General features: G+C 38.2%; 1 protein-coding gene across 1 annotated transcript in view; it reads left to right on the top strand.

Annotated features, from left to right (window-relative positions):
• Positions 1-44: 44 nt before the first annotated feature.
• Positions 45-12,969, top strand: part of LOC148425396 (uncharacterized) — a 37,632-nt gene continuing 24,707 nt past the window's right edge. Inside the window, exons 1-8 of the mRNA XM_088410917.1 lie at positions 45-223; positions 324-433; positions 508-654; positions 722-874; positions 2,355-2,464; positions 2,559-2,682; positions 4,569-4,661; positions 5,241-5,303. Of these exons, the coding sequence (XP_088267043.1) occupies positions 157-223; positions 324-433; positions 508-654; positions 722-874; positions 2,355-2,464; positions 2,559-2,682; positions 4,569-4,661; positions 5,241-5,303 (867 nt within the window). The 5' untranslated portion in view covers positions 45-156. The remainder of the gene's footprint in view (positions 224-323; positions 434-507; positions 655-721; positions 875-2,354; positions 2,465-2,558; positions 2,683-4,568; positions 4,662-5,240; positions 5,304-12,969) is intronic.

The raw sequence follows: 12,969 nt of genomic DNA, 5'->3' as shown, positions 1-12,969 counted from the left end.
TGTCCACTGTGAGCTTCCGTAGCAAGTAGGATGCAATCCCTGGGCGCATGCGTACAATGTACAGTTTCATTCCATGTGTTTTGAGAGATCGCTTTGGGAGGAGAATCTACTCCAAAATTCTGAGTTGTTGAAACGTAAGGTATCGTATTCCAAATTATGGGAGGGCAGGCTAAAGGTAAAAAGAAAACTAAAACACGAAGGAAAGACAAGCGCCCTAATAACGGTAAGGTAGTGATTGAAAGTATCAATATACGCATCGTAGCGTGTACCATGCCATAGAAAACTCACGCTTGCGTACCACTTAATGTATTTTACCATTCTAGATGCCGCCATAGTGGGCTTGACACCTCAGGAGAGGATGAAAGTGAGAATGCACGAAAAGGCAAAGAAGAAAACAGCTGCCAAGTACTCTGCTGAGCAGCTACTGGAAAAGGTTGACACATACACAAAGATGCAATGTGTTGTGCGTTTTCTTATTGTTAACGTCGTCATGCTTATGTTGCACAGACTGAAGAATGCATGGACAGTTTTGATTTTGAGATGGCTGGACTCTACTGTCAGCGTGCCCTTGACGTGGAGTCCACCAACCTCCAAGCTCTTGACATGATGGGACACATCTCCTCTGAGCTTGGAGACACTCAGAAAGCTAAAGGAATATCCTTGTTTAATATTTAATCATACATTCTACTGATCCCTGTAGCTTTCTTGACCTATTATGCAGGTTTTTCTGCGTGCTGTGGAGCTGAGCCCAGATGCAGGGCACAGTAAGTACATGTACCTGGGGCAGCTACACACAGGCCAGGAAGCTGTTGATTACTACACCAAAGGAATACAAGTTCTGCTTTCTGCATTGGACAAAGGAGCACAGACCACAGTAAGAGGACACTGATTGAAATAACAGGCCAACATTAAATATTAAATCAGTCTATCTATCCATTCAGTCATCCGTTCACCCGAATGGTGGTTCTCAAATACATGTTTGTAACCCCGGGCCACGTGGGAGAATTGGAAACAGTACACTTTTCTCTTCAGAATAAAAGCAAAGTGGAACATTAAGCAATTAATTCCCCAGTATTTATAGTGAATCCTTTGCACAATGTTGTATACCTTTTTGTTCAGTTTTATACAATGGTACATTTTCAATTGTGATCATTTTCACACATTCAAGCCTAAAATAAAACAGATGGAGGTCCACAATTTTTGAAAAAGGTAGTTTCAAAGTTTCAAGCCTAAAATAAAACATGGCGGTCCACAATCATTGAAAAGGTAGTTTCAAAGTTTAATTAAGTGGAAACAAATAGCTGGCACAGCACCCTCTTTTAAGACTCTTTTTAATTAAATATTAATCCAAAAGCAATGGTTAGTGTGGAAGCCTATTTGAACCACAAGAAAAATATATATATTTTTTTTAACGTTAAAGACTTTTCCAACTGGAATTTAGATTTTATTTTTTAAATCTTCAGAAGGCTGTTTCCACCAGCGGGGAGAGATTGGCTTTTTAAAATTGTCAGAAGCCCGGTTCTACCTGTGGAATCTTTATTTTTTTAAGTTCAGGAATTACGGCAGTCAAAAAAAAAAACCTTCTTGTACAATCCTATGGACAGGGGTTGGAATAAGCATTAGAATTTCATAGGCAAGCCTCATTGCGAAAGCACTACTTGAAAAAAATATACATTACATCTACACATTACATCTATACATTTACATCTACATAAGCTCCTTGTCCTTATGGAGTCATTTCCTGTATTTTTTCCAGACCTCCTTGAAAAAATTCACCGCTTTAAACGAACTTCTGACCGTGAAAGAAAGAAAGATGGGCATGTTTTTCTTTTAGTGGGAGAATATCAATGGGCTTCCATTGGACATAATTGGCTAAAGAAACATTTCACATGGGTTACATCATTGAAACAAGGTTGAGAACCACTGATCCAATCTAATGCAATCTGTTCTAGATACCTTCCTCCCTACTTCTCTAATCTCTTAAATACATCTAATATTTAATTTATCTAACTATCCATTTTGTTCATGTATCATCTGCATCTCGTGAACCATCCATCTATTTATCTAGTGGCTGTCCCGCCACACAGGATGTATTCTACGTTTTTGCCACTAGGTGATGGTGTTGATGTCTGAATGCTTTGCTTGCTTTTTTTAAATTTGATTTTATTTTTTAACACGAATTAGGAATAATGTGCTGGATTTGATATTCGTTAATATGTCTTAAAAATACTGTACAATTTGGCTCGGGAAACTTTTCAGGAACTCAACATGCAATTACGAATGCATATTTATATTATATAAGTTGAAGTCATTATAGTACGGTATTTCTAATTGTGGTCATGTCTTCTAAAAAGGCACAGGCCGGAGCTGCAGCACCTGTAGACGAGGATCCTGAACTCCCGACAATGAAGGATGTCAGCATGGCTTACTGCTCCATCGCTGAGCTTTACCTAACAGATCTCTGGTAATTGAGAGCTCAATTTGTCTTTGGACATCTCTTATCTCGCTTCATGTCGCAATTTTGTTTAATGAGATGACATTTGTCAATGTGTGCACAGCATGGAGGAGGGAGCTGCTGATAAGTGCAGAGAGTTCATTGAGAGAGCCTTGCAGTATCACCCTGGCAACCCTGAAGGCCTCCAGCTCATGGCCAGCTACTTGTTCAGCACGGAGAAAAATCAGGTCAGGTCATACACGCACACACGCAAACGCTCATGGGATGAGTTATCACCACATTAAAGGGGGAATATGCTGAGTTAATTATTCCCAGCAAATTGAATCGTATGCCATTAATCAGCAGATGGACACTTAAATTATCAGTTGCACACGCTCACAGCACGTCATGTGGATAGGAATGCTAATTATCAGGCAGATTTTTGAAGTCATGTAATTGTCTGACAATGAGAGAGATAACCAGGAGCAACTGATTGGTCTGGATAAGGACATCCCAAGAACTTTCATTTATTTGAGAAAAAAAAAAAAGTTTAAATGATGACTGGATGAACTTTTCCGTTCAGTACAAGGACATGCAGTACTAGTATGCGTGTTCAGTCGGAAATGTGTTTCACACGGTAGCATAAGATGGTTTGAACAAGTTATTCTCAAATTCACTTTCGAATCATTTAAATTCCTTGCGAAGTGAGTTGGAGACAGTCTGCATATCAAGTGAAAGGTTGTAGGCTGACCTTTTCTTGGAAATGTCTTTCCTATTTAAGAAGTGGGAAAATTATTTTAGATTTGCATTTAATTAAATCCTAATGAAGGTTTTGCCAACCTTTCATAACCCTCTGTCTCTTTCTTCACACCTTGCTTTTTTTTTGACATTTTAATTTCACATCATGAGTAATAAGAAAGTGGAACCCCCATATTGGAAGGAGTTTAGTGAAATTTTGCATGTACAATTAGCTCATTTGGTCCTAAAAACAAATTTATTTATTTTTTTGAATCCATGCAATTCCATGAAATTTACTTTAAATTTTTATAATTATTATGTATTTATTAAAAAAAAATGTGTGCTTGGCTGGATATTAAGGTTATAAAGTGTTAAAGTAATTGGATATACATAAGATACTAATGTACTAAAGTTAATCAATGACTTCAGGTACTAAAGAAGTAAAAGAATTATTTTCATATGTATGCACACAAAATAATTGATTAGTGCTAATTAGTTTGATACATATTTTTTTAAGTGTTTAAAGTAATTAATGACATGACTTTCTTGAGCATTAAAACTTACATACTAAAGTAATCAATTACTTTAGTATTTAATTCATTTAGTACTAGCCATTTTTAGACAACTTAGCTAAGCACTTGGAGAAACAAACAAAACAAAAAAACAAACAAAAAGAATACCTGGAATTTAATGTCTGGACTCACATAACAGAAAATAAAAAACTTAAAATATTGAGATTGAATGAGTTGATTACATAAGGGCATGTCACACTCTTGCAAAATATTTTTTACAATATACATAATATACTCAAATATTTGTGCAGCAAATTATTTAGGATGTTGTTCAGAATAGCTCTTCACTGAATAAAAGACTAATATAAAATTCTTTGTTTAAAATTTGGATTGAAGTAGCATAGCTTCTAGCCATCTTTTGGCAGTGTGTTGAACTGTCCCAAAATATTTTGTGTCTATGGAAAAAAAAATATTGAAATGCCATCTCAATATGTATTTTGTAATTGCAGAATTCACTGATGTGTTATTCGGATAATATCATGTCCAAATTTTCTACTCCAAGATCATCCAAACCTGCTTTGCATGAACGTAGCTTTGGGAGTTTAGACCACGCTGAGACATGGTCCCCAATGGTCAACTTTTTTTTTATAAGGTTTAATGGAATTACACCTGAAATACCAGCTGCTAAACTGTAGGGGGCGTTCTTGCTCCATTGACAGAATCCCACATCCAGGTTTTTTATTCCTGATGCTGTTTAGGAAAAGGCACCTTTATGAAAAAGAGCGATTCAACGCTCAGAATAAATCATATGTTCATATAATGATTTGTTGGTATGCGTTGTATAGCGTCCTTCAATGTACTGCTTGTGTTTGTGGCATCTTTAGGAAGGCAAAGATTACTTGTTGAAGAGTGTCAGATTGTGGCTGCCTGCCCAGAAACAGACTGAAGCATCCTTCAGCCTGGAAAATGACATGCAGGTGAGTTGGAGCGCCTCTGTCAACAGCCTACGTTTATGTTTTCCCTCTTATTTATAAAACACTTTAGCCGTAAAGGATTTTCACAGAGCACTTTGCCACTAGCACAAACACCATTCGAGATAGAGAAAAGTAGAACATAATGAAAAAAGGATAATAAAAGTGAAATGTGGAACCAACATTATGTTAAAGTGTGTAATTTTGTGTGAGGAGATTGCAAATGAAGGCAAACTGAATAATGATTTTAAAGAAAGTGACGAATACAAACGTTAAAATAGAACGGATTCTATATGTGACCTGAGTTTGCATACATAAATAGAGCAAATGTGCTTATGACATGATACAACAATCCCACAGCGGCGGTATCTTTGTGTCCCTTATCTTCCACAGCAGCTTGATCCAAACTCGGACTGCTGTCATGTTAGCTGTGATTAAGAACCACGTGGCCGTAGAACGTCCCGTACCTTGAAATTGGATCTCGCCATTATCGGACATTGTGCGAGAACTGTGCTTGTGTAAATGTTCTGTGTAGTCATTGCAGTATTTTTTATTTTTTTTTTGTCCCGTTTTCCATTGAACCAGATTCCGTCGTATGAGTCCCGCATCACCACAGCCAAGCTTCTCATCGAGAGCGAGGAGTATGAGGTAAAAAATAAATAAATAAAAAGTGTGCTGAACTCAAGGACTTCTGCTCTTGTTGTCACCCTGTTTGGGTTTCGTGACAGGAGGGCGCCGAAGCACTTTTTTTTTCAATGAATCGCTTGGAAGGTTGCGAGGTCATGGCTGGTCTTTATCCCCTCCTGAGTCCTGTGTCAATAATTGAAGGCTGCTATTGGCAGTGGTGGGCAATGCTACTGGCCTGTTGGAGGATGGGAACAAGACTTAAAAAATCTAGAGTGGTACTCAGTAGAGCAAAGACTTCCATCAAGGTCAAACAATCAATTACTAAATGTCAGTTGGACTGAAACATCACAACAAGGTGGCGATATAGCAGTTCATTACTTGGGGTTGACTCAAATTAGAAACTGGATGCGAACTGCATTACATGGTAAGCTTTTATTCAGTTCACCATCTATTCGGAGTGAATCGGCAGGTGGGGGTGCAAAACACGTGCCGGCTTGTAAAGTATAAACCAAGCTACTTTTGCTGCAAGCTTGTTTTCGCCATAGTGAACTTCAATGCAACGCAAATGCATTGCAGAAAAAAACATTTTGTATTATGCAACGGGTTTTTTTTTTTCGTTTAATGCCGAAGTAAAATAGAGAGTTTTTCACAATGGGGGATTTTTTTTGCACATGCAGGTTTCGTTGTAGAGGAGTTTTACTATATATATATATATATATATATATATATATATATATATATATATATATATATATATATATATATATATATATATACACATATATATATATACACATATACACAGTGATCCCTCGCTACTTTGCGCCTCGCCTATCGTGCCCTCTGCATCGTGGATTTTTTTTGGGGGGGGGCTATACTGCGGAGAGACGTGCTGTGACTGTTTCCTGCATGCCAGACAGATGAGGTAACAATAAATGCACTTGCCACAAGTGTGGGACTACTGCAGTACACATATTTACTTAAATCTTAAATTATTAAACCTTACACAGTAACTGAACAGTTCCCCCCTTTCCATCCCTTGGAATTTTCACGGCAGCCGCGGTTATATTAGCGACCCCCAGAAGTCTAACTTAAGTCAAATCTGTACATAATCAAACATGATAACAATGAGAGTTTACACTTGAAATACCATTTTATTATAAAATAAATCTAGGTAAGAGATTTCCATCGGCCGGGTGAAAGTCTTTGCTCCTCTGTCTTGGCTCTATCCAGAGCAACAGCCTGTATGTTTTACACTTAAGACCGACATGTCCAGGTCTGTGTACCAAGTGGGAGTTGGGGTGGGAGTAGATTACAACTTCTGCCCTCTTTGCTCGATGTTCGCGCCAGGAGTCAATCGCGTGTCTTATAGAAGTACCAGTTCCCCTCTTGAAATCAAGTTTGAGTGTCTTGCAGGACACTTCTTATATCTTCATTCAGAAAGACTTCAATAACTTGCTTGTAGAGTTTGTCTGTGCATTTCATTTCCAATGATAACTCTTTTTCTATTGACATGGAGGTCAATACTGAAAGTTGCTTCTGTCCAGTTTATGTTTTGCTCTTCTTCAGCCATTTTCGCTGAAAAAAAAAAAAAAAAGTGGGTAGATTTCATTTTTCTGCTCAATGTCCGCGGGTCTATCTTTTCTCTACGCTACGCCTTTAATGCAGATCGGCCAAGAAACACAATATGGCTTAGTTGAGCAACATTTTTTTTTTTAAATAACTTTATTTAACAACTTCAATTTTTCAACGTTCAATATAGTTGATCAACATAGCACAGCCTCCCATGAGTATCCAATCACGTCACGGTCAGCACAGTATAGTCTAGTATAAGAGTAGAACAGATCTCTATACCTTTAACTTGATATATACCAAATTGTGCTTTCATCATGCCACCCTTGTGCAGTGTATTGGAAAACAGTACATTGGAAACTAGTCGAAAGCTAAGGTGGTGTGCAGCCCATTAAACGAAACGAAACGATGTCTTTTGAAACTTGTACAAGAAGTCATGTTTGGAAAACCATCAAACGGCACCAAATTTGTCCAATTTCTTTTGACTCTTTATTATTATTACTTAATGATCATCATTTATTTGAGGACGATGATGTTGGATATCTCACAATAACTATCAGAAATGATTTTGACTAGGTCAGGAAAGAAATAAACATCAATTTAGTAGCAACGCTGATTGGCACTAATCGGCTACCTGGTGCCAGCGGGCACCACTTTGGTTGTTCCTGCTCTAGTGATTCACATTTAGTAGCAGTATAAATGAAGTCGGAGTACGAGTTGCTGCCATGATATGATTATTACGGCACACTTGCCCGCTTAATCACCCATCAATTCCCCATATTAATTACTGTTTTTTTTTTTTTTTGCGGCTAAATGCTTGTCGGTTCTGTGCAGAACCTCACACTCATTAGTGTTTGAAGTCATTTTCTGTGATTTCCACCACGCTAACAGCGGTTTGGCTATTTCCCGTTCTGATCCACTGATTAATTTGTGCTCAGTTTTGTTGAGAGGTTTACGGTTACTACACGAGGCGGTGGTGAGAGGGGAGGATGGGCTGTCAGGTGTACCAGTAAAATGACAGCGTCTCAGTTCACACTTTCTGACGTGTCATTTGTCTTCATCCGGCTGTCGGTGTCAGCATCTGCAGACACTTGTGACTGCTTCATAAATAATAACATCAGTCTTTTGCTGCATGAGCTTGTAGGCATTTATATTCATTTACACCTCCTGCACACCATATTTTTATTCCTCATCTATTTTGCAATTTGGAAGCTTGTGACGGAAAATGAGTTTAAAGGCAACGGCAATCTTTTATTATTGTCTGCCTTCTCACAGTCTGAGACTAATCCTGATTGAATATGAACACACACATACATATACATATTCCCAGAAGGCTATGAAGCCATCCGCAACATTCACAAAGTTTTACATTCTCTAAAGTTGTTTTTTTTTCTGCTTTGAAGGCAACCTCCCTAGCAGGTTGGCAAAAACTGACCATTTGTCCATATTTTTCTCCATCGTGTGTTTTTGTTTGGTCTCGCGGAACAGGGCCAAAGCTTTGAAAATTTCGCGTGTCTCCATTTGCCAAAGAAGCATACTGCACGTCTAACGGTGCATTTTGGAAGAGCAACAGTGTTAGAAGAAAAACACCTGTTTGTGTCGCACTCTTTTTCTGATGGATCCAGTTTGGCCCTCCACTGTTCTATGAGTTGGAATTGGAGTAAATGGAGGGTGTGCCAGAACTTGTATGGGAATGACAGCCAAATAAACTTTTCTTTGTGACATTCTCTTAATAATGATTACAGTGACAGAAAAATTTTTGTGAAATGTCTTGTGTGTCCCGTCCTCCAGCTCACACTTACAACATAATGGTGACTGTATGAGTTTAACTCTATACTTACAATTACTAGAGTGTCCAATTGATTCTATTCTGTAACTTAAGTTGTACAAGGCGTGTTCTGAGCTCCCTTGCCAGAAAGACATGGCCCAGCAAATGTTGAAGTTGGAGAAATTTCCAGAATTGGCTTTGTGACCATTCAAACTGTGACTGTAAGTGGACAATGCGCCACTAGTTATTAAGTAAATGGCTTGCAATTCAATATCTGGGGTTGTCAAAGGCAAAGCATTATCTTTGAAAATGAATTTTAGTTTTGTAAAAAAAAAAAAAGGCGAAGTTCTCGGTTTGTAACCAATCCTAAACGCGGACGAAGGTTTATGTAGTCTCACAAAACATCGCTTGATGGCTCACTGGAAAAATAATAAATTACCAAGTTTAAAGACCGTATTAGCTGTACATCTTTGACGTACCATCTCACATCAAAGCACCTTGATCAATGGAGTGGGATTCTAATGGGCAGAGCTAAACCTAACTAGTATCGATCTAAAAATAGTTCCCTATAATTTTCAATATTTGCGGACTGGCCCGGTCCCTATTTCCTTTTTACATTATTTCCGATGTGGAATTTTTAAACTTATCTGCACCAAGCTTGAACAGTTGCTATCATAAACCTTCACCTCAACATTGTAACTTCCTTCCGGTCAGTCAAGTGTATTCACGAAATGATGATGGCGTGATAATAATTACAGATTTCACACCCATGTAAGAAGTGAAATTTAAAAAGTGAAATCAATATACAAGAAAAACTTGATAAATGATGAGTGTGTTGATGGCCAGATCGAGTAATTCTTCAAAGACAAGAAAATCAACTCTATTTAGCCTGATGAATGATCTGTTTATTGCTTCTTTATCTTATCATTTTCAAGTTGTCTCTAAGGGGAAAAAATGCCTGTTTATCTTTTTTTTTTTTTTTTTTTTTGGTATTACAGTCACGGGCCCCCTAATTCACCTCAGAAGCAGACGTACAGACAGTCAGACAGACGGGCGGTCCCCCGACAGCTATTAAGGTGTCTTTCAGCATATTTATTAGCTGATGGCTGGTTTCCCTGCTTTGCTCTTGTCACTCTTGTTTACTTTTTTTGTCATTGAACGTTTGTGTTGTGAAATGTAGCTCACGAAGGCATGCCGCTCCTACTTCGCAATGAGTTAGACCTGGATTTATTTACTTTTGCGTTACACTTTGTGTGCCTGAGTGTTCTTGTGCTTTACAGATGGTTTACCCTCACTGACGGCGTGATTCGTCTTTCACGTCTTTCCCACTGGTAAAATGGTTCAGTTAAACAAAATTGCCTCCGGATTGCTCAAGGTGCACACAACAGCTATCATTATTTTTTTACCCCCCTTGAAAATTAAGGTGGTGAAATAAAGAGGGCAACACGTACATACCGACTTTGAGGCGTACGCATTTATCTTTGTGGTGCTGCCTGCTGTTCACTGACCACTTTGGTGTTCTTTATGATGCAGCCTTTTGCCCCATCTTCTCAGCAAGCAGCCACTCTCCTCCCTGTAGCGGTGCAGATATATTAATCTTCTTGCTTGTTGTTGTTTAGTGTGAAGCAGCTTAAGAAGATCTGAATCTTTAATCACAGGCCCCCAGGGTTGACCGATGTAGTTAGGAAGCTCGGCACTTGGCCATGATGGAATGGTTATCGCTGCTCACTTATCGTGGCTCCCAGATATCTCTTGTTCTATTTTTGTTGCTCTAAAAAAACGCCTGCTTTATGGCCGCTTCGAACTCTGACAGATCTCTGCTGCCATCTCTTATAACTTCCTATCTCAAATTTCGAAAGATTTTACTGTCGTTGTCAATACGGATAACCGATATTTGGAGCCGATATTCGAAAAAAATAAATTATTCGCGAAAAAGGTAAATTAGAAGGAAATAAAGATCTATCCATCCATTTTCTATAGTCGCTTATCCTCACAAGTGTTGCAGGCTTGCTGGTGCCTATCCCAGCAGTCGGCGGGTGACACGCTGAATTGGTTGCCAGCCAATTGCAGGGCACAGCTGGGCGAACAAAACATTCACGCACCCAATCACACTTAAGGACAATTAAGTGTCCAATACACCTTGCATGCATGTTTTTGGAACGTGGGAGAACGCCGCAGTGCCCGGAACCCACGCAGGCTTGGATAGAACACGCAAACTCCACACAGGAAGGGTCCCCTAACTGTGAGGCGGACATACAATTAAAAATATTAGTGTTGTCAAATTGTGATTAAATAATTACAGCCGCACTGTTATGCTTTTTAAATCACATTATATCATTTTTAATCTCTTAACTTTATGCTTTCTGTTAGATCTGTTGTTATGCATCACACGCCTTGAGCTTGTGTTGTTGGGAGTTGAAAAACAAAGGTCAATCACAACCTCACTCACTGATTGGCTGTCATTTTGTTTGGCATAACCTGATAGGCTTCTGTTGTAAGTAGGAGGGTAAATTCAGCAGCAGAGGGATGATGTGAAAATCGAAGAGCACGTGAGTGTTGTCAGCCCGATTCATGGTATATTTAACTTAAAAAAAAATCGCGCCGAGTGCACCTTTGTAAGGAGTTTGCTTACCACTGAATTAAACTAAATTATAAAAAATGTTTCTCTTCCAAAAGTATTGAACTATGACGGTACGTTTTCTAAACAATTACAGTATATATATTTTAAAGGGGCCGTAACATGATATTTGCAGTTCAAGTGGCGAGCCATGCAACAGGCAAAACAGGCCTTTTACAGACATTAAAATACAAAGCGGTGTCGATATACCGCTCTGATTAACACACGTTCCTATTGTCGAATCAGTCCCCATGGGAACCAAGTATTCATAATAATAGTTCTCCGCGCAGGTGAATGATTCACTACTTACGCTAATTGTCCAGCCATGTGCTCCCAAACACAATTTTTGGCCAACTCGGCAGCAGTAAAATTTTTGTATTTAATAAATAAGACGTTGCTGTTTACTTGGCCGACTCTGTGCAAAATCTCTCCTCCTCAGCTCTTGAACCAAAATGAAACTAAAAGATGTGGAGATGGTTGGTGTGTATTTTCGCTTGCACAGGCGGTGGGCTTCATCTGCATGGGTGGGGCCGGTGTCAGAGCGTAGAATAAGCAAGGAATTTTTATAAATGGATCAAAGAAGGAAAATAATACTTTGTATGTGTTTAGGGTAAGAAATTAACTTTGAAACATGATTAATAGCTCCAAAACGTTGACTTTTCATGGTGCACTATAGACAACATACTTCTTTTTTTGGGGGGGGGATAAAATTCTAAAACATTCAGTCAGTTCCCATGGTCATCAACATCTCCTAAAAAGTTGAATGAAAACTTTGTCACTCCCTATATTTTTCCATTATCGATGAAGTACCGAAAGAACAGAAATGTTAAAACGTCTTTTTTTATTTATAAAACTCAAAAGTTGTAATGTTGATGCGCAAAAATAATCATTTAATTGAATACATATTGATAATTATTATTAACAACAAATGATAAATTTACAGAACTAATATTGTTCAAATCCTCAGATTTTCAGCCTCTCGACTGTATGTTAGCAGATTTCTTAGTCCCTTGTGAAACAAACTGAGTATCACTGCGTTGAATCAAACAAACATTTATAAGAATCTGTTTATTTTGGAAAACAATGAATATTTTTCAGTTCAGTTCAGTCTTTTCTGCTGTTTTGCATTAGTCATCAAACTATTAAAAACAACACTTTTCTGCACTGTTTGAAAAAAACGTCTGTTTTGAAAAAGAAGTTGGAAATTCAAACATCTTTGACATCTGTTTAATCGAAAAAATAATCAACAGATTAATTCATTATTTAAAAAATCATTTAATAATAACTTCACACAGTATTAAAGTGATCTATTATTGGACATCTGATTTGTTAAAAAAAAAAAAAAAAGGCCAATGCCATCAAACTTCCAAATCTCGGCACCGGTAATCGGACAGGCCGATAATCGGTAGTCAACAACACTCAAACATATTTCAGAGGCTGTTTTCAAATCCATCAATCATCTCCTGGGATTAAGTGTCTTTGTTTGGCTATTTTTAATTAGACATCAATTAATTAAAGACCGCAGGTTTTCATCCGATAATTAGTCCAACGATCACTCAAGTGAAATGGGCATTTGCACGCTCCTAACGAGATATTCTCAATTAACCCGTCTTTCCCCCTGCGCATCCTGGCAGCACACCTCTTTATTGCCTCCGGAGCCGCACACGCTTAATGAAAAGAGAACTCCAAAGAGCATGAAGAAAGGTGGTGGAATTCAGAAGCTCTCCAGC

Source organism: Hippichthys cyanospilos, chromosome 3 (assembly GCF_059441005.1).
Source record: "Hippichthys cyanospilos isolate Australia breed blue-spotted pipefish chromosome 3, RoL_Hcya_1.0, whole genome shotgun sequence".
In the NCBI taxonomy this organism is placed as follows: Eukaryota; Metazoa; Chordata; class Actinopteri; order Syngnathiformes; family Syngnathidae; genus Hippichthys; species Hippichthys cyanospilos.
This window is presented reverse-complemented; position numbering and strand designations above follow the sequence as displayed.